Source organism: Elephas maximus, chromosome 22 (assembly GCF_024166365.1).
Source record: "Elephas maximus indicus isolate mEleMax1 chromosome 22, mEleMax1 primary haplotype, whole genome shotgun sequence".
NCBI classification, from domain to species: domain Eukaryota; kingdom Metazoa; phylum Chordata; class Mammalia; order Proboscidea; family Elephantidae; genus Elephas; species Elephas maximus.
This window is the reverse complement of record NC_064840.1, coordinates 25,378,153-25,399,430: the sequence shown is the minus strand read 5'-3', so window position 1 is coordinate 25,399,430 and position 21,278 is coordinate 25,378,153. Positions and strand designations below refer to the sequence as shown.

The 21,278-nt window shown below is 45.3% G+C and overlaps 1 protein-coding gene across 4 annotated transcripts in view; it reads right to left on the bottom strand.

Moving 5' to 3' along the window:
• Window positions 1-21,278, bottom strand: part of MORC2 (MORC family CW-type zinc finger 2) — a 118,615-nt gene that overhangs the window by 49,982 nt on the left and 47,355 nt on the right. For 2 of the 4 annotated variants that reach the window (XR_007514924.1, XR_007514923.1), the window contains exon 26: window positions 9,731-20,542. Coding sequence is in view for 2 of the 4 variants with exons in the window: in XM_049866196.1 (XP_049722153.1) it covers window positions 20,474-20,542 (69 nt within the window). In the remaining 2 variants the exon portion in view is untranslated. Of the gene's footprint in view, window positions 1-7,795; window positions 20,543-21,278 lie in introns of those variants that run through there. The other 2 variants (XM_049866196.1, XM_049866195.1) reach the window with 1 other exon arrangement.

The window sequence follows — 21,278 nt, the reverse complement described above, 5'->3', positions numbered from 1 at the left end:
AGCCATCATGGTATGCCTCTTTATGTAATTTGATATTGACCCTTGTCTCCGAGCCATGAATAAATTATTGTATTTATTTATTTTATGTTTGCTCACTGTGTTCTAGCTTCTTGTTTTGTTTTGTTTTGTTTTGCTATGCTACCCAAATAGGCTGCTTGAGTGATCTAGTTTGATTATTGGTACCTTTGAAGCTCTAATGTCCTGTCACCAAGTGGTTAGAGCTGTTACTAGGTATATGAGCCCAGTAGTCTGTTTACTTTTCTTGTATGGATTCAGCTCAGGTGTTCAGATAGTCACCAAGTGTGTGATGCAGGCTGTCACCTACAGTCTTGGATGAACAGGGGTGATTGGTGTAGGCACAGGTATCTGGCTGCAGTAGGGGGTCATGCACTGAGCTAGGCAGGGGGTAACAACTGCCCCTGAGTGTCTCTAAGGAAAGCACGTCCCTGTTCCCTAGAGCATGTAGGTGGGTGGGTTTTGCAGCCACACGATGGGGCACCCAATGCTGTTGGTTGTAAGGACTGGGAGGCACCACTTATCCTTAGATCTCTCTTGCGAGTGGCATGGGTGCAGCCACCAGTCCTCACTCCCTGATGTGGGTAGGTGAAGACCCTGCATAATAGGCAGAGTGGTGTCAAACATCACAAAACTGCCTCTCCACCATATAGCAAAGAGTTGAAGTTAGACTTCAGGTATATACCCTGTTGTTCTGTGCTAATGAGGGCCTATGCTGCTGAAATGAGCCCACACAGGTCTATGCAGGGGTGAAGGCATTCAAAGTCCATGGACCCTTATGCCTGTGCCTAGGCAACGGATCTGTTTCTACCCTGAGTTCCTGGCTTAAGGGAGCTGGCAAATTATTTTTTCCCTGTTTGTTAATTTGTTCTTTTTCCAAGGCTAAGAGGTCCTACTTCCAACCCAGGGAAAGTGGCTATCACTGAAGGTGGCTTGGGACCCAGTGCAGAGCAGGGAGGGGTCAGGTAAATGGGAGAGTTTTTTCCCAAAGGGGTGTTTTTTGATCCACACGGTAGAGTAGATGTGTATACTTATCTTTCACCAATTGAGCACCACTTTTCACTGGTTCTGGAGGCGTGAGTAGGCTCTCCACCTCTCAGTCTCTCCCAATATGGAAAACGCATCTTGAACGCTGCTGCTTGCCTCACCGTGTTCTTGCCGGTGGAGCCAGCCTGTGGGGTGCCAGTTCCTGCTGGGTCAGATCTGACCACTCCTCGCTGCTTCTGAGCTGTCTCTCTCTCCCCCTGCCACTCGTCAACTCCTCGACTTTTTCTTTGATGTTCGGGGCTCCTAGATTGTTATGTACAATTGGTTCACTTGTTTTTTCAGGTCTTTGTTGTAAAAGGGACCACAAGAAGCATCTGACTACTCCGCCATCTTGGCCCCAACTCCCTAACGTCATTCTTAATGGAGAGAGGCTGAAAACATTCCCCTTGAGGACAGGAACAAGACAAGGATGCCCTTTATCACCACTTCTTTTTGACAATGTGGTGGGAGTCCTAGCTAGAGCAGTAAAGCAGGAAAAAGAAATAAAGGACATCCAAATTGGTAAGGAAGACGTAAAACTGTCCCTATTTTGGATGATATGATACTATAAAAAAAAGACTCCATGAGAAAACTACTGGAATTAATTGAAAGATTAAGCACAGTAGCAGGATATAAACATACAAAATCAGTTGGATTCGTATACACCAATAAAGAGAACTATGAAAAGGAAATCAGGAAAACAATACAATTTATAATAAAAAAAAATAGCCCCTAAGAAAATAAAATACTTAGGAATAAATATAACCAGGAATGTAAAAAACCAAAAGAGACCTACATAAATAGAAAAACATGCTCATGGATAGGTAGACTCAACACTGTGAAAATGTCAATTCTACCCAAAACTAAAAACCAAGCCCATGCCATCAATTCAATTCTGACTCATAGTGACCCTATAGGACAGAGTAGAACTGCCCCATAGAGTTTCCAAGAAGTGCCTGGTGTATTCAAACTGCAGACCTTTTGGTTAGCAGCCGTAAAACTTAACCACTACGCCACCAGGGTTTCCATTCTACCCAAAGCAATCTCAATCCAAATACCAACAACATTCTTTAAAGAGACGGAAAAACTTATCATTAACTTCATATGGAAAGGGAACGGGCCCTAGATAAGTAAAGCACTGTTGAAGAAGAAAGTAGGAGGACTGGCACTACCTGACCTCAGAACCTACTATACAGCTACAGTAGTCAAAACAGCCTGGTACTGGTACAACAAAAGACACATTGACCAATGCAACAGAATTGAGAATCCAGATGTCAGTCCATTCACCTACAGCCACCTGATCTTTGATAAAGGCCCAAAATCCATCAAATGGGGAAAAGTCAGTCATTTAAACAGATGGTACTGGCAAAACTGGATGTTCATCTGCAAAAAAATGAAACAGGACCCATACCTCACACCATACACAAAAACTAATTCAAAATAATCAGAGACCTAAATGTAAAACCCAAAACTATAAAGAAGAAAAAATAGGGTCTACTCTAGAGGCCCTAATATATAGCATTAACAGGATACAAACCATAACTAACAATACACAAACACCAGAATATAAGCTAGATAACTGGAATCTTCTAACGATTCTAAAGATTAAACACTTTACGTTCATCAAGAGACTTCACCAAGAGAGTACAAAGAGAACCTACAGGCTGGGAAAAGCATTTTGGTCGTAACAAATCCGACAAGATCTAATGTCTAAAATTTACAGAAAAATCCAATACCTCTATGACAAATAATCTAATTTTTAAAAATGGACAAAGGATATGAACAGACACTTCACTAAAGAAGACATTCAAGCAGCTAAAAAATACATCAGGAAATGCTGGCAATCACTAGCCATGAGAGAAAGGCAAATCAAAACCACGAGATACCCTCTCACCCCGACATTACCAGCATGAATCAAAAAAACAAAAAATAAGAAATGCTGGAGAGGCTGAGGGGAGATTGGAACCAGCAGATATGCACTGCTGGTGGGAATGCAAAATGGCACAACCATTTTGGAAAACAATATGGTGCTTCCTTAAAAAGCTAGAAATAGAAATACCATATGATCCAGCAATCCCACTCCTAGGACTATATACTGGAGAATTAAGGGCTGTCACATGAATAGACACATGAACAGCCACGTTCATTGCAGCATTGTTCACAATAGCAGAAAAATGGAAACAACCTAGATGCCCATCAACAGATGAATGGATAAACAAACTATACACACAATGGAGCACTATGCAATGATAAAGAATAATGATGAACCTGTGAAGCATCTCACAACATGGATAAATCTGGAGGGCATTATGCTGAGTGAAGTAAGTCAATCACAAAAGGACAAATATTGTATGAGAGCACTACTATAAAAATTCATGAAAAGGTTTACACACAAAAAGAAACAGTCTTTGATTGTTACGAGGGAGGGGAGAGGTGGGAAGGGAAAACACTGAATAGACAATAGATAAGTGGTAACTTGGGTGAAGGGTAAGACAGTACACAATACTGGGGAAGCCACCACAATTTGCACAAGGCAAGGTCATGGAAGCTCCACAGACACATCCAAATTCCCTGAGGAACCAAACTACTAGGCTGAGGACTGTGGGGACCATGGTCTCTGGGAACATCTAGCTCAACTGGCATAACATAGTTTATAAAGAAGATGTTCTACGTTCTACTTTGGTGAGTAGCGTCCGGGTTCTTAGAAGCTTGTGAGGGTCCATCTAAGATACTCCACTGGTCTTACCCCATCTGGAACAAGGGAGAAGGAAGAAAATCAAAGACACAAGGGAAGATTACTCCAAAGGACTAATGGACCACAACTACCATGGCCTCCACCAGAGGCCAGTACAACTAGATGGTGCCTGGCTACTACCACTGACTGCTCTGACAGGGATCACAATAGAGGGTCCTGGACAGAGCTGGAGAAAAATGTAGAACACACACACACGCACACACAAAAGACCAGACTTACCAGTCTGACACAGACTGGAGAAACCCTGAGAGTGTGCCCCCCAGATACCCTTATAGCTGAGTAATAAAGTCACTCCTGAGGTTCACCCTTCAGCGAAAGATTAGACAGGCCCATAAAACTAAATGAGGCTAAATAGGTACATCAGCCCAAGGGCAAGTACGAGAAGGTAGGAGGGAAGAGGAAAGCTGGCAATGGGGAACCCAAGGGCAAGAAAGGGGAGAGTGTTGACATGTCACGGGGTTGGCAACCAATGTCACAAACCAATGTGTGTATTAATTGTTTAATGAGAAACTAGTTTGCTCTGTGTGATGGTTAAGATTGTGTGTCAACTTGGCTGGGCCATGATTCTCAGTATTTTTATGTGATCCCCCCCATGATGGGATCTGCTGTGAGTAGCCAATGAATTGAAAGGGAGTTTCCTTGGGCTTGTGGCCTGCAACTGAATATAAATGGATGTTCTGACCTTTGCCTCCTCTGGATCCTGTAGCTGCCTCCTGTTCATCTGACCTCTTGTTCTTGAGACTTGAGCTAGCAGTTTACCTACCAATCTTAGGATTTGTCAATCTTCACAGCCTGTGAGCAAGACCCTGCCCTCCAACCTGCTGATTTTGGGTCCGCCAGCTCCTGCAGCCATGTGAATCAGGAGAAGCCTTGAGGTCTTGCCTGCCTGTCTTGGTCATCTAGTACTCCTACAATAGAAATACTACAAGTGGATGGCTTTAACAAAGAGAAGTTTATTCTCTCATAGTCCAGTAGGCTAGAAGTCCAAATTCAGGGTGCTGGCTCCAGGGGAAGGCTTTCTCTTTGTCGGTTCTGGAGGAAGGTCCTTGTCCTCAGTCTTCCCTTGGTCTGGGAGCATCTCAGCACAGGAACCTCAGATCCAAAGGGTGTGCTCTGCTCCCTGCACTGCTTTTTTTTTTTTTCTTTCAGTTTTTATTGTGCTTTAAGTGAAAGTTTACAAATCCAGTCAGTCTCTCATACAAAAATTTATGTACACCTTGCTATGTACTCCTAGTTGCTCCCCCCCGTAATGAGAAAGCACACTCCTCCTCTCCACCCTGCATTTCCTGTGTCCATTCAGCCAGCTTCTGTCCCCCTGTGCCTTCTCATCTCCCCTCCAGACAGGAGCTGCCCACATAGCCTCATGTGTCTACTTGAGCCAAGAAGCTCACTCTTCACCAGTATCATTTTCTGTTTTATAGTCTAGTCCAATCCTTGTCTGAAGAGTTGGCTCTGGGAATGGTTCCAGTTTTGGGCTAACAGAAGGTCTGGGGACCATGACCTCCACAGTTCTTCTAGTGTCAGTGAGACCATTAAGTCTGGTCTTTTTACCAGACTTTGAGGTCTGCATCCCACTCTTCTCCTGCTCCATCAGGGATTCTCTGTTGTGTTCCCTATCAGGGCAGTCATCAGTTGTAGCTGGGCACCGTCTAGTTCTTCTGGTCTCAGGCTGATGTAGTCTCTGATTTATGTGGCTCCTTCTGTCTCTTGAGCTCATAATTACCTTGTGTCTTTGGTGTGCTTCATTCTTCTTTGCTCCAGGTGGGTTGAGAGCAATTGATGCGTCTTAAATGGCTGCTTGCTAGTGTTTAAGACCCCAGATGCCACTCTCCAAAGTGGGATGCAGAATGTTTTCTTAACAGATTTTATTACTGGCACCGCTTTTTTGGTGGTATGAGGTCCCCCTCTCTCTGCTCACTTCTCTCTTTTGAGATTGAGGCAGCTCGCCTTCCTGTGTTTCTTGTCTCTTCAGCTTGTTATCTGGCTTCTTGGCCTCTCAGCTCCTCAGGCCTTATGCCTGCATCTGCCCTGCTGGGGCAAGTGTTCTAAAGCTCTGTAGCTCCACCAATTGGTGCCTGGAGGCATCACACTTCACTAGTAAACTTCAGCTGGAAGGCACTCATCTCTCTCGCTCTGTGGGTCGGCAAGCCTAGCTCCACTGATAAGTGCCTGGAGGCACCCCACTCTGCTAGGAAGCCTCCTGAGCACAGGCACTCAGCTCCCTCACTCCGTGGGTCAGCTCCATCACTGTCTGGCACTGGTTCTGCTGCTGCCAGTTCTTTGCTACTGGTGGTTCTCTGCTGCTGGCTGCTGGTTCTCTGCTGCTGCCACTCCTCTATTCATTCACTGTTTCAAAACCATTTCCACATTTAGGTATCTGTTAGAGCCACACCCCACTTTCTTGGTGCCAGATTGTCTTAGTCATCTAGTGCCGAAATACCACGAGTGGATGTCTTTAACAAAGAGAAATTTATTTCTTCATGGTAAAGTAGACTAAAAGTCTAAATTCAGGGTGTCAGCTCCAGGCGAAGGCTTTTTCTCTGTCAGCCCTCTTATCAATCTTCCCCCAGGACTAGGAGCTTCTCTGCCCAGGGGCCTCAGGTCCAAAGGATGCACTCTGCTCCCAGCACTGCTTTCTTTGTGGTATGTGGTGTGAGCTGCCCTGTCTCTGATTGCTTCCCCTTCCTTTTTATCTCTTGAGAGATAAAAGGTGGTACAAGCCACACCCCAAGGAAACTCCCTGTACATTGGATGCGACCTGGGTAAGGGTGTTACAATCCCACCCTAATCCTCTTCAACATAAAATTACAATCACAAAATGGAGGACAATCACACAATACTGGGAATCATGGTCTAACCAAGTTGACACATATTTTGGGGGGGACACAATTCAATCCATGACACTGACGACCTTGGAATTCATCAATCTTCATATCCTGTAAACAAAAGCCCTACCCTCTGGCCTGCCGATCTTGGGTTGGCCGGCCCCTCTGGCTGTGTGAATCAGGAGAAGCCTCTATCCTGATCCATGGACTTGGGAAATTCCAGCCGAGTGTGTCATTTCCTTGATATAAATCTCTCTCTATATATATTTATACTCTTCACTAGTTAGAGAACCCAGTCTAAGACACTCTGTAAACCTTCATCTAAAGTACAATAAAAAAAATTTTTTTTAATGCAAATCAAAGAAAAAGAATAGAAAAACGGGCAAAAATTTTGAACAAGTACTTTATTAAGAAGAAATCTGAATAATCAGTAAACATATGAAAAAGCACTCAACCATATTAGTATCAGAGAAATGCAAATTAAAACCACAATGAGATACGAGTACATAACCCACCTGACTGGCAAAATTTTAAGTCTAGCAATAACAAGTGTAGGCAAGGAAATGGAGGAATGAAGCACTTATACAGTGCCAGTGGGTGTATAAATTAATAACTACTTTGGAATACAATTTGGCATTATCTAGTAAAGTTGAAATGGGCTTGATCTGTTCTTCTTTTTGTTAGGTGCCATCTCCTTAGTTCCAACTCATATCGACCCAATGTGCAACAGAACAAAACACTGCCTGGTCCTGCGCCATCTCACAGTCGTTGTTACGCTTGAGGCAGTTGTAGCAGCCACTGTGTCAATCCATCTTATTGAGGGTCTTCCTCTTTTTTGCTGACCCTCTGCTTTACCAAGTATGATGTCCTTCTCCAGGGACTGATCCCTCCTGATAACATGTCCAAAGTATGTGAGACATAGTCTTCACCATCTTTGCTTCTAAGGAGCATTCTGGTAGTACCTCTCCCAAGACAGATTTGTTCATTCTTTTGCCAGTCCATGGTATATTCATGGCCTATGGCCCACTAATTCTATCCAATGATTATACCCTAGGGAGACAGTCCAGCACACATGCAACAGGAGACTTAAACGAGGATGCTCACAGCAGTATTTCTAACAGCAAAACACCAGAAACAAGCCACATGCCAGTCACAGGCGCATGGATTAAAAAAAAAAAAAAAAAAAAAGTTCAATTGTAGGTATAATCCATTTAGTTTCATTGCTGTATAGCATTCAGCACTGATGGGATACTATACAGTAGTGAAAATGAATAAATTAAAGCTACATCCAACAAGATGGATGAATTTCTGGAACATAATGTTGAAAAGAAAGAGTTGCCAAATAGTAAAACATATCCATTCATGTTCAAAAACAGGCAAAACAAAACAATTATCTAGGGATGCAAACTAAGGTAGTAAACCTATAAAGAAGAGCAAAGAAAAGATGAACACAGAATTCAGGGTGGTGGTTGTCTTCGAACAGGGAGGAAAAGGGAGAGGACTCAGCAGGGGCACACAGAAATTTATAAAGTATAATTCTTTACCTTAAACCAGGTAATGGATACGTGGGTGTTCATTGTATCCTCTTTTCACCTTACAAATATTTTATAAATATGGCATTCTTTTGTAGCTACTCAATGTATAATGACAATAATTGTTAAGGCGCAGCTTAAAGGAGAAAACCCTACATGATTTTATCAGTAGATGTTGAAAAGGAGCTAAAATTCAGCCACTGTGCTCCAGTCTCTGGGGACTGGTGCCCCCTGGCGGCCAACAAGGGCAGGACTGGCAACCACAGCTCAGAGTCTCCGAGGCCCCAAGTTAAAGAGAAATAGAAGGAAATTCCTTCAACACTTTAAAGGCTATGTACCAACACCAACGGCCAACACCCTGCTCAACCCTGAAATGTGGAAGCCATGTCCATCCACATCAGGAACAAGACCTGGATGATCATTCAACACTGGTTCAAAGGTTCTAGCTAAAGCAAAGGGGCAAGAAAATTAAATAATTTACATTTTGCAATCTGCAAATCTGCAGATTATATGATTGTGTATGAGGCATTGGTAGTCCAGTGGTAGAATTCTTGCCTACCATGCAGGAGACCTGGATTCAACTCCCGCCAATGCAACTTGGGTGCAGCAATTTGTCAGTGGAAGCGTATGTGTATTGGCTACAGTGCTGAATAAGTTTCAGCAGAGCTTCCAGACTAAGACCAACTAGGAAAAAAAGCCTGGCGATCCATCTCCAAAAATCAGCAAATGGAAACACTATGGATCTCAATAGTTCAATCCACCACCATCATGGGGATGGTGCATGACTGGGCAGCGTTCCCTTGTGCATGGAGTCACCATCCGTCAGGGGCTGAGTTGATGATAGCTAACAACAAGGATTGTATATCTATTTTTTAAAAAGATTTTTTTAAAAAACTACCAGAGTTCATACGGTAGAAAATAAATCATACTAAAATCATTATCTTTTCTCTATATTAATAATGAGTGAAGAATGGAGATGGAAAAAAAATCCCATTCACAATAGTGACAAAAACCATAAAACATTAATGAATAAATTTAACCAGAAAGTCCTGGAACCCATATGAAAAAATTATAAAATAGTAGTGGAGGATCTAAAATAAGTCTTCAACAAATGGAAAACCATTCTGTATCATCTGGGGAGACTTAATATCATAAAAATGTCAACCCTCCCAAAACTTACACCTAAATTTAATCTAATTATGATTAAAACCCCAACGGGAGTTTTTTGGACAGGGATGGGGGAGAATCAGTGAAAGTGATTTTAAATTTCACGTGCGAGAATAAATTCTAATAGCCTGGAAAATTATAAAAAATAGTGACAGAGATTGAGCAATTTAGATGCTGGTGACAACCCTGTTGCTGGGTGAAAACGCCAGGTTTTGCTTGGCGTGACTTGTTACAGCCAATAAACAAGAGGCCGAGGTAAGAGATAAGAAAGATGCCTTTACTTCATTGCAGCAGGAAAGGAGCTTTCGGGGCTGTTGCCTCCAAGGCTGTTTGCAGGCTGCTTGGGGAGGTGGGCTTTTACAGAAAGCAGACAAGGAAATGTAAATTAATCATGAATATTCAGGACTGACCTTCACGCAGGTGCTCAGAGCTTGGGGATGACTGCATTTTCTTTAGACAAGGGTTCAATCCCCCGGGGATGGAGGAAGAGGTTGATTTTCTTTCTTTAAGATGTTAAGTCTCCACCCAGAGGCGGGTTGAGGCTGAATTGACTAGAACAGAAGGTAAGATCTGTGGAAACAGCCTTAACAAAAATATATCTGTATGTAAAGGCCACATCCTGGAAGAAATTTTCGGCATGTAGAGAGAGTCTTACCACAGAGCCCATAATCTGCAGAAGCAATCTAGAAATTTTTTTATTCGCTTAGCCTAGCTTAACCACAACTTTGTCTCTCAGGGAAACAGGTGCTGAGCATGCGTGCAAAAGGTAGCCATGTCTGCCAGAAAGCCTTCTCTCAGAAGCCACTGTGATATCCAACCCACTGGTGGGATTCGAACCGGCAGAGTTAGAGAACTGTGCAGGTGCCACATCCCATAATGAGTGATGGCTTTTGCCGCAGACTCCATCTTGGCCAAGGGCTGTCCAAGTCATTTCCATAGCCACACCAATTCCCCGAAAACCCCCGCCTTTTCTCAGAAACTGCATGAATATAGAAAGGCCACTTAATATAACCTGGTACATAAAAGCAGTAACCTCCCTGACTCAAGCAAGTCAGTCTTTTGGAGAGGCTTAGTTGCTTGGCTGACTCCTTTTGCTTGTCTCAAGCAAAATAAAGCTTGCTGAAGATAGTCTTTTGCATGTACTCCTACTTGGGAAAAGACAAGGGTCTTTTTGTCAGATTGGCAACTGGTAACAAGGCCATCTATGGCCCGTTCTGTGGTTATCTTGTCAAGGACAATCTCAGAAGACGGTGGAGCCTATTTTGCTCAGTGTAGGAGGATAAGCCAGACTAAGTGTCTCTTAGAAGGGCTGGGCTCTGAGGCTGCCTGTCTCAACCCAAATTTACAGTTTCACTAGTGTCTCACCCCTCACACCAGGCTTGCCAGTCCAACTGACTTCAGGATGTCTCCGCTGGTGTGGCTAAGGGGCATCTCAAACCCAACGAGGTAAAACTGAATTCTTGATCTCCTGGAACCCCTGCCCTTGTCCCCAGTCTTCCCCCATCTCATAAAATAGCAGCTCCAATCTTCCAGTTGCTCATGCTAAAAATGGTGGGATCATCCTTGACTCTTCTTTCTATTACACTCTGTTACAGACTGAATTATGTCCCCCAAAAATATATGTTGTAAATCTTAACCTCTACGCTTGTGGTTATAATCCCATTTGGGAATGGGTTGTCTTTGTTAATGAGGCAGGATTAGTGTAGGGTGTATTTTTTGTCAATCTCTTTTGAGATATAAAAGAGATCAAACAATTGAGCAGAGGAGGGATGAGGGAAGAGAGATGCCAAGCCACAGGGAGATCACCCAGTAGCAGAAGCTCAGAAGAGACAAGAACCTTCCTTCAGAGCTGACAGAGAGAAAGCCTTCCCCTAGAGCTGGTACCCTGAATTCAGACTTTTGGCCTCCTAAACTGTGAGGAAATAAATTTCTGTTCATTAAAGCCACCTGTCATGGATTGAATTGTGTCCCCCCAAAATATCTGTCAACTTGGCTAGGTCATGATTCCCTTGTATGATTGTCTACCATTTTATCCTCTGATGTGATTTTCCTATATGTTGTAAATTCTATCACTAAGATGTAATAAAGTGGGTTAGCGGAAGTTATACTGATGAGGCCTACAAGATTAGCAGTGTCTTAAGCCAATCTTTTGAGATATAAAAGAGAGAAGTGAGCAGACAGACAGGGGAACCTCATACCACCAAGAAAGCAGTGCTGGGAACAGAGTGCGTCCTTTGGACCTAAGGTTCCTGTGCCGAGATGCTCCCAGACCAAGGGAAGACTGATGACAAGGACCTTCCTTCAGAGCCAACAGAGAAAGAAAGCCTTCCCCTGGAGCTGGTACCCTGAATTCAACTTCTAGCCTACTGGACTGTAAGAGAATGAATTTCTCCTTGTTAAAGCCATCCACTTGTGGTATTTCTGTTATAGCAGCACTAGATGACTAAGACACCACTCGTTTGTGGTACTGCTATTAAAACAGCAGTAGATAACTAAGACACACTCCCATCAAACCTATCAGCAAATTTGATAGGTCTAACTTCAAAATTCTCACCAGCTCCACAACTACCCACAGTGTAAAACATCTCAGAGTGAATGCTGTCATTGTCACTATGGTCTCCAGGGCCTCACACAATCTGGCCCTTTTCACCTCTGCCTCTCACCCCTTCTTCCAGCCATGCTGGCCTCCTTGCCATTTCTCAAACACATCCCACCTCAGGCCGGTTCACTGGCTGTCCCCTCTGCCTGAAACACTCGGATATCTACAGCACTACTTCCCTCACCTTCTTCAGGCCTCCTTGCTTCAAATGTCATCTTCTCATGGGGATTTCCCTGGCTTTTCTTACTTAAAATAGGAATTCCAGCACCTTTTAATTTTCTCCACCACCCTCTGACATACTATATTATCTCCCCACCCTAAACTCTCCAATCCGCGAGGGCAGGGACTTTGCACTGTTCGTGGCCCTGTCCCCAGCAGCAGGTGTCCCGTATGTGCATTTGTTAGCTGAATAAGGGAAGGAATGAAGAGAAAGCTGCTGAATTCAAAACATGATTTTGGCTCAGGCCATACGTGAATAAACCAGTGGAAGAGAAGAGAATTCAGAAATAGTTTAAAGAGCGGAATATAATTAATGACCAAGGTAGTTCATTTACTAAATGGGGCTGGCACAGTGAATTTCCAACTGGAGAAAAAAAAAAAGCTTGACTCCTGCCTTACTGTTTCTACTAAAATATATTCTAGATAGAGGGGAGACTGACACACACACACACAAGAAAACATTGCAACAAAATATAAGAGAATGTTTGTGTTGGGGGGGGTATTTACCTTTAGAGAAACAACACAAACCAAGTCAAAAGGACAAACAATGCAGTAGGGAAATGGCCACAGACGAGAAAAGGTTATTCTAAAGCAAGGAAATCTTAGAGTCCTCAGGTGCTCTGCTCCCCTACACCGGGAGAGGCCCCCGGCTGGAGTTGTGAGGAAAAATAGCTGGAGATCGCTACTGAAACCTGTAAAACATGCAACTTCCTTTCCAGGTGCTAAACCTTTTAGAAGTAAACGCACCAGACCATTAGTACTAAAATGTTTTTAGTGGTGACACAGAGTTGGAAACAGTGACTCTGATTCTATGGCATTTTAAAATAATATGCAGCCGCTAGAAAATAATCCCCCACCTTTCTGCTGGGGGTGCGGGTGGTTCACGGCGGGTCAGCACGGAACGCGCGCGGGTCAGTGCCTGCAGCTGAAGCTGAACGCCGCATTGCGCAGGCGCAGTCGTGCCTGCCTCGAGAGGTCTGGAAAAGCTGGAGGGGGCATGAGGGCGCTGCCCAAGGACAACCGTTGCCCGCGGGGCAACTTCATTCACCCCCAAAGCTTCTAGAGATGGCCAAACCCTGGGAACTGGCTTTGTCCTAGGGCCAGGTGAGAACTTCCAGCCAGCCCTAGGGCCGTTTCGTACCGCGTTATCTGGTGACTTAGCATGGGGGAAGGAAAACCCCTCCCGTCTTCAGGTAAATAGGGTTCAACTCCCCTGCCAACCCCAGTACCCCAAGCTCACCTAGTGACAGTTGGGTTTAAACAGATGGGGCTTTGGGATTGATGGGAGCCCAGAGCTTCAGTAGTGAAGGAAAAGTGTGAGGTGGAGACGGAGGGGACAGTACATCCAAGGTGGTGGAGGGCAGCGGGCCCGTTTCCTAAACTCCAACAGGAGTACACCCAAAGAACCTCATAGAAGCATCTCAGTAGAGTCCGAGGGGAAAGGAGACGAGGAGGGATAGATCCTGGGATCCTCCCCAGCACTGGTCCAAGTTTCCTTACGGTAGGGGTGCCCCCAGCAGGCCAGGGTCCAGGAAGTGTGGCAGGTGACCTGTCCTGACAAAGGTCCATGGAAGCCAAGCCTCCCTTGCCGTTGGGGATCAAGAAAGCAGCCTTCTCTATAGTGGAGAAGGTCCTGTGGATGCCCAGGGCCTCTCCATTGAGTAAACAGCTTAAGGCCTACAGGTGACAGGTGGGGACCAGTGAATCTGATGCACAAACTTTGGATGTGAAACCCTAGGGCTCCCCTTGAGACATCTCAGAAGATTGGAGGTCAGGGCAGCAAAGGGCCCAGGGTCCCCATCCCAACTTTAACCAGAGGAGCTCCGGTGTTACTGGCTTTCTCTGCAGGCTTCAAGATAAATTTCAGATGGAGAACTGGCTCTGTGGCTCAGTAAGTTGGAAAAACTCTATGTTGTCCAGCTCCTTTATTTAAACGAAAGGGGAACCAGAGGAGCAGAGACTTGTCTGAGGCCTTGCAAGCCTCAGAAATTCCTGTAGGACCCATGCACCAGGGGCTCTGGCATGTTAGTTTACCAGATGAAAATGGTCAGATGGAAAAGTAGGCTGGGCAACATTTTGGCTCATCTGCTGAGTGGGTTGTGCCTGCTGGGCCCTTCCCTTGTCCAGTCTGCATCCTGTTGGCCATGAAGAGGGCCATCCCCGGCAAGGATGAGAACTGGCAGCAGACAAGCTGCCCCCTATGGCAGGAACTGGCTGTTCACTGGCTCTGAACAGAGCAGTACGGCCACTCCAAAGGCAGCCTCAGAGGTTCCATCTCCAACAAAGGCCAGAACCCACCTGTGGAATTCTGAGGATGTACCAACTCTGGAGACCACCAGTGGGTCCTTTATAGCCTGACCCAGCTGCAGAACCACCACTCTCCTCTAGGGACAAATAGCCAGTGGGGGCACAGCCCCACTCAGGGCAGGCTTGTGGTCTAGGAAAAAGGCAAAGTTTAGGATTACTCAGCTTTAAGATTTATTAGTCCTTAGAGCTGTGAACTCGTAGCCAACACTGCTTGACTCACAGGTCTGAGAGTCCCACAGATGCAGGGAACTGGACCAGCAAGAGGAGCCTCGGAGGCAGAAAGCAGCATTGCTCAAACAGACATAAAGAGAAACTGAAGTTTTTCTCAGCCTGTTAATTAACCCAGGCCTTCCTTTTGTAAAGAGAAATGTTATACCTCCCCTGGAATTTGATGTGCCCTAAGACAGCACTTGTCCTCAAATGGGGTTTTTAATCCCAAGTCCGTGGAATACTTAGGGTTGTGTAAACACTTTTCTAAGGACGAGGTCCCTTGTTTTTCATGATTTATAAAGAGGTTCCTAAATAAGATCAGAATGACAGCCCTCAACCAGAAGAGAAACACAAACTGATTAATCTCATGTAATTCAAATTAATTAAAAAAATCCATCACTTTTTATCTTCCAGATTAGTAATTAAAATGGAAGAGATCATCTCTTGGTCAATGTGTAAAAGAGATGCACTGTTGGTAGGAATTGAAATTCGAACAATTTTTTTCAGAAGGCAGTATGGGGACATACCTTAAAATTTTTAGTACACCCACTGTGATGGATTGAATTGTGTCCCCCGGAATGTGTCAACTTGGCTAGGCCATGATTCCCAGTATTGTGTGACTGTCCACCATTTTGCCATCTCATGTGATTTTTCTCTGTTGTAAATACTACCTCTATGATATTAATGAGGTGGGGCTATTGGCTGTTGTATTAATAAGGTAGGACTTTATAAGATTAGGTTGTGTCTTAATTCAATCTCTTTTGAGATATGAGAAGCAAGCAGAGAGACATGGGGACCTCATACCCACAAGAAACAAGACCCAGAACAGCACATCCTTTGCACCAGGGGTCAATGTGCTGAGAAGCTCCTCGACCAGGGAAGATAGATGACAAGGACCTTGCCCCAGAGCCAACAGAGAAAACAAACCCTTCCCCTGGAACTGGCACCCTGAATTCAGACTTCTAGCCTCCTAGACTGTTAGAGAATAAATTTCTCCTTGTTAAAGCCATCCACTTGTAGTATTTGTTATAGCAGTAGTAGACAACTGAAACAAAATTTGGTACCAGGAGTGGGGTGCTACTCTAACAGATACCTAAAATGTGGAAGCAGTTTTGAAACTGAGTGGATAGAGGCTGGAAAGTGCCTCATAGTAAAAGCCTAGACTGCCTTGAAGAGACTGTTGGTGGAGTTATGGACATCAAAGATAATCCTAGTGAGGACTCAGAAGGAAGTAAGGAGAGTTGTTACACTGGAGATGGCACAGATGGCAAGCAGCAGCAGCAGCAGAGAACCAGTAACAGAATCAGCAGGAGTGTTGGAGCCAACTCACAGAGCGAGAGCAGAGTGCCTTGGTGCAGGAGGCCTCCTGGCAGAATGGGGTGCCTCTAAGCACTTTCCAGTGGAGCTAGGCTTGCCAACTCACCAAGCAAGAAAGTTGAGTGCCTTCCAGCCAAAGTTGGAGTGGGGTGCCTCCAGGCATTTATCAGTGGAACCAAAGAGCTTTGGAACACTTGACCCAGCGGGGCAGATGCAGGTGGAGAGGCCCAACGGGCCAGGAGGCCAAGGAACCAGGAAGCAGAAGCTGAAGAGACAAAGAACACAGGAAGCAGAGCTTTCCGTTTCAAAGGGTGGAAGCAACTCAGACTAGGAGAATGGGGCCGCCCAAAGCCAAAACAGCAGAGTTGCCGTTCCTGTGGGCTTGGAATGCAGAGCTGAAGCCCAGGGAGGAAGGGCCTCTACCCAGAATCCAGAGTGCCCAACACCCAGAGTCTGGAGGGCAGGGCCACTGCCTAAATGGTCTCAGAGAACAAAGGATTATTTTCAAGCCTTGAGAGCTAGTAATGTGTTCTGCTGACCTGCTTGGTGCCTGTTATCCCTTCTTTCCCTCCAACTTCCCCTATTTGTAATGGAAATGTCTAACTTATGCCTGTTCCACCTTTGTACTTTAGAAGCAGATAACTTGTATCCTAGATTTCACAGATTAAAGGGGACTTTTTTGATTTTGGACTTGGAGTTTAATTAAGACTTTTGCTTTAATATGATGGAATGATTATGTTTTACATGTGGCAAGGACATGAATCTTTGGGAGCCAAAGAATAGAATGTCATGAATTGTGTCCCCCTCCCCCGAAAAAAATGTGTTAACTTGGCTAATCCATGATTCCCAGTATTGTGTGATTATCCACCATCTTGTCATCTGATGTGATTTTCCTATGTGTTGTAAATCCTACCGTATGATGTTCATGAGGTGGGATTAGCTGCTGGACTCAATATACAAGATTAGGTTGTGTCTTAAACCAGTATCTTGAGATATGAGAGAGAGAAGTGAGCAGAGACATGGGGACCTCAGAAACCAAGAAAACAGCTAAAATAGGGCATCCTTTGGACCCAGCATCCCTGTGCTGAGAAGTTCCTTGACCAGGGAAGACTGATAACAAGGACCTTCCCCCGGAGCTGACAGGAAAAAGCCTTCCCCTGGAGCTGGCACTGTAAATTCAGACTTCTAGCCTCCTAGATTGTGAGAGAATAAATTTCTCTTTGTTAAGGCCATCCACTTGTGTTATTGCCACTATAATAGCACTAGATAACTAAGACTCCCACCTTCTGACACAACCATTTCCCTTTTTGGAATTTAGCTTATATAAATACAGACCCCATTTATGAATACACACATGCTCCTCATAGCATTTTTCATAATGAAACATTATAAATAACCCAAATGTTCATCAATACCAAAACCAAACCAAACCCATTAGAATCGATTTGATTTCAACTTGTAGCAATCTTACGGAACTCAGTAGAGCTGCCCCATAGTTTCCAAGGCTGTAATCTTTACAGAAGCAGACCACCGTATCTTTCTCCCAAAGAGTGGCTGGTGGGTTCGAACCGCCGACCTTTTGGTTAGCAGCTGAGCACTTAACCACTACAGCTCCTTAAATATTCAATAGGGGACTTAAATGACAATACGTTCAAGACAATGAATTGCTATGTGGCTCCAAAGAATAAAGTGCAGCCATATGGGCTGTTTTGAAATAGGCTCCAAGATACACTAAGTGGTAAAGACAGCAGAATGGATGTGCCTGTGCTCAGGATGCATACTCTCTGAGGGAAGAATGTGGAACAGGGGTGTAAGACTTACTTTACATGGTCCAACCTTTTGTACTGTTTGAGCTTTTACTATGTGCACGCATCACTTTAAAAAAAACCCTAAAGAAAGTCCCCATTCATCCCATTCTTTAAATACATCTAACTCCTCACTTATCAACTGTCTTGCTATCCGACATTTCACATTTATGATAATAGTAAAAAAAAAATCCACTATCCGACTATTGTGTGCATTAACAATGTACGTCTGGCAGTAACGACTGCCAGGGTGCAAGGGGAGAGTAACACTGGCAATACTGGTTATGTGTCAACTAGGCTGGACCATGATTCTCAGTGATCTGGCAGTTGTGTAATGCTGTCATTTGGGAGTTTTCTAATGATGTGGTCATCCCCCATTTTTGCATAACACCAATTTTCACAGAATGACCTGGTCTTTGGAACCTAACCATGTTGGTAAGTGAGGAGTGGATGTACAAGGGTTGCCATACTCATTCATCTTCTTGGCAGCTTTATACTAAGAACCTTCCTGGTACAGATCAGCCAGAATACCCTCTCCTGGTTGTCAGACAGCATTATCCTTCCCAGAGTGGGCACTGTCCCATGACAAGGAAAGGGAAGGGATGCCCACATTTCACCTTTTCCCAGAACAGCAGGCTGTCTGAAAAATGGGCTGTATCAGCACTGCAGTGGTTGGATTAAAACAACAGAGTGGGCACATCCAGAGGTTGAAGCTAAAACATTTAAAGAATTCATTATTTCAGTTTCTGTAAGCATTAAGGAGGGTGAAGACAGAAAACAAGATGGTTGAAAAGAAAAAGTTGAAGACAGAAACCACAGTGACAGAGTTTAACCCACTATGACAAAAACAGTGAAGAGGAAGATACTGGATTGTAATAGTGAGAGGGAAGAAAACAGACTGAGTTCGGGAGTCTCACTGGTAAAAGTTTATAGTATTGCATATTGATTACAGGTGTGTAAATAAAAAACTTTATAGAGTATTACCCTCTGGTAAAAATGCAGAACCACCTTCTTTTTAGATTGTAACAGTACGTTTGCGGGTAAAAATAGATCACATGCTACCTGGGGTGAAAAAGGAGTGCTGCATGGGAGGGGAATCACCAGTTCTAGAAACCACAAGACCCTTAAAGAATCTTCCAGAGGAAGAGGCCAGGGTCTCTGTTATTTCCCCCAAACAGCCCTCTCCCCTGGACGTGGTTTAGGGAAGCCCAAAGCCCACAGGTCATGGGTGCTCCTGGCCATGTGCATAAGTGGGTAAGGGCTTCCAATTCCAGCATAGCCTGCCTCCCTCATCAATCCTACCAATCTTGCTGACTTCACAGAGTGGCATGGTAGGCCACTGATGACCTGGGTAAAGGAGATGCCAGAAACACACCAAAAGACATCTGAAACACAGACCAGTGGTGCAAGGCCATAGTTCTTGTGTCTTCAGAAAATCCAGAAGGGCCCAAAAAAGTTTGGAGGAGAGAACTGGGGGGAAATGAAACCAGAATTCTTCCTATGGCCACTAAAAGAGAGATCTCTGCAACTCTTTCCTTTGTCTTTGACCCTGAGAAAACTTGCTGAGGGACACAGCTGTACGAGGGTCTGACTGAACGGGGACAGCCCTCCCAAGGGGAAGGAATGGTGTGCTTCCTGCAGAGCCTACCTCTGGAGTTCCTGCAGCCCAACTCCCAGGCCTGTGGGACAGGTGCTCACTGGCTCCCCAGTCTGTCCCAGAGCACGGACCAGGACTGGGCAGGGCAGGGCCAGGAAAGAGGAAACGGGAGAAGAAAAAGCAGCAGCAGACTTTCCAGATGAGCCCACACCATCTGAGGCAGCGGTCTGCTCTCCCAGGACCTGCCCCACCCATAGACGGAGGCCTCTACCACCTTAGCACCAGGGGTCATTCACACAGAAGGCCCCTTCCTAAAAGGAATCCTTTGGAATTCAAACATTTGGTGTGCTACCCAGGTCAGAGATCAGACCAGAGCTGGATCTGTCTACTCAACCTGGATTCTTAAGTTATTGAGGCAGGGAATCTCACTATACAGGGTTAAATCAGGAAATCACTGCTTCAGAGAGAACCTGGGTTGTGGAGAGGGGAGGATCTTTCTTCCCCGAGGTGGTTTAGACAATGCCACAGCCCAGATGGGACTCTGACATCCCTGAGAAGGGGGGGAGCTGTGAGAGAGGGAGAGCCTTGTAATACTAAACCTCTTCGTGACATACAGCCTCTTTTGGTTCCCCTGGATCTGGGCTCCTAGCAGGAACACTTTTACTGGGGCCCTCTCCATCCCCCATCCCTCAGATTCCAACTGCTCATCCTCTAGGACAGAAACCAGCATGCCCCAGAGCCTCTAGCTTCAGGTTGGCCCTGGAATGCCACGATCTTGAGGGGCCAGGAGCTGAGAGAAGCGTCTCAGGCTTGGCATCTGGGTGTGGTCAAAGTGGAAAGGTTCTCTGTCCTTTGCCCGAGAGTCACAACAAAATGTATGGTCTCACAGCAGGCACAGCATCTTGTTTCTTTTAAAAAATAAATATTTATAAACTTAGGGAGGCAGATTCGAAAGATTAAGAGTATCTTTCCCTCCAAAAGCATACATGTCCCATGTGAGTCAAACCAAGGTAAGTCCACCAACCCATGAACAAAACACTACCCCAGTGGAGGTGCTGCCTCAAGGGGCAGGTGGGGCAGGGGCTGATGCCTCGCCCCTTTAGTCCCCCTTGGTAATGAGGTCCTCGATGTAGGCATCTAGCTCGTCGTCGGTGTTGATATCTATGTCCTGGAACAGAGCAGGGCAGTGGTCAGAGGGGCTGGAGATGGTAGGGGCGCCCATCTCTCCACCCTTCCCCCCACTCCTGGGGCTGAGCCCAGAGTCCCCTCCGCTTTCTCCTCCCCTCTCATCATCCACTGTGTACAGATGATGTTCACATTTCTTGCTCCTACCCTGCCTCTGCCCCAGGTTCCCAACTGCCTTAGGTATGCTGCAGGCTTCTCAGATTGAATACATTCCAAAACAGAGCTCAACTGCACCGCCCCACCCCAGCGTGCTCCCATCTCCATACGGGGTACCAACCAAGGGCTCAAGACAAAACCAAAAGAATCACCCTCTTTCCCTCAGATATTACAAATCTATCCACCTCTCTCCCTCCTCATGCCACCATTCGGGGCCCTCTCCACATCTCTACCCCAGACAACTAACTGCAAGCACCTCCTCACTGGAGTCCTGCTTCCTCGGCTCCTCCAGGCCTCCTCCAAACAACCAACGACAGTAAATGTCTCAGGCTGCAAACCAGATCATGCCACACTCCCTTCAGTTATTTCCCACTGCTCTTAGGATGAAATTCCAATTTATATAGGTCCTGCCTGTGTGCCCTGGCTCTTGTCCTCTGCTATCACCTGCAACTCCTCACTTCAGGCCTCTAGCCCTGCTCCTCTTGCTCTCTGTATGGCTGGCTTCCAGTCTCAGCCCATACATCATCTCCTCAGAGAGGCCTACCCTGAACACCGTAGCAGAG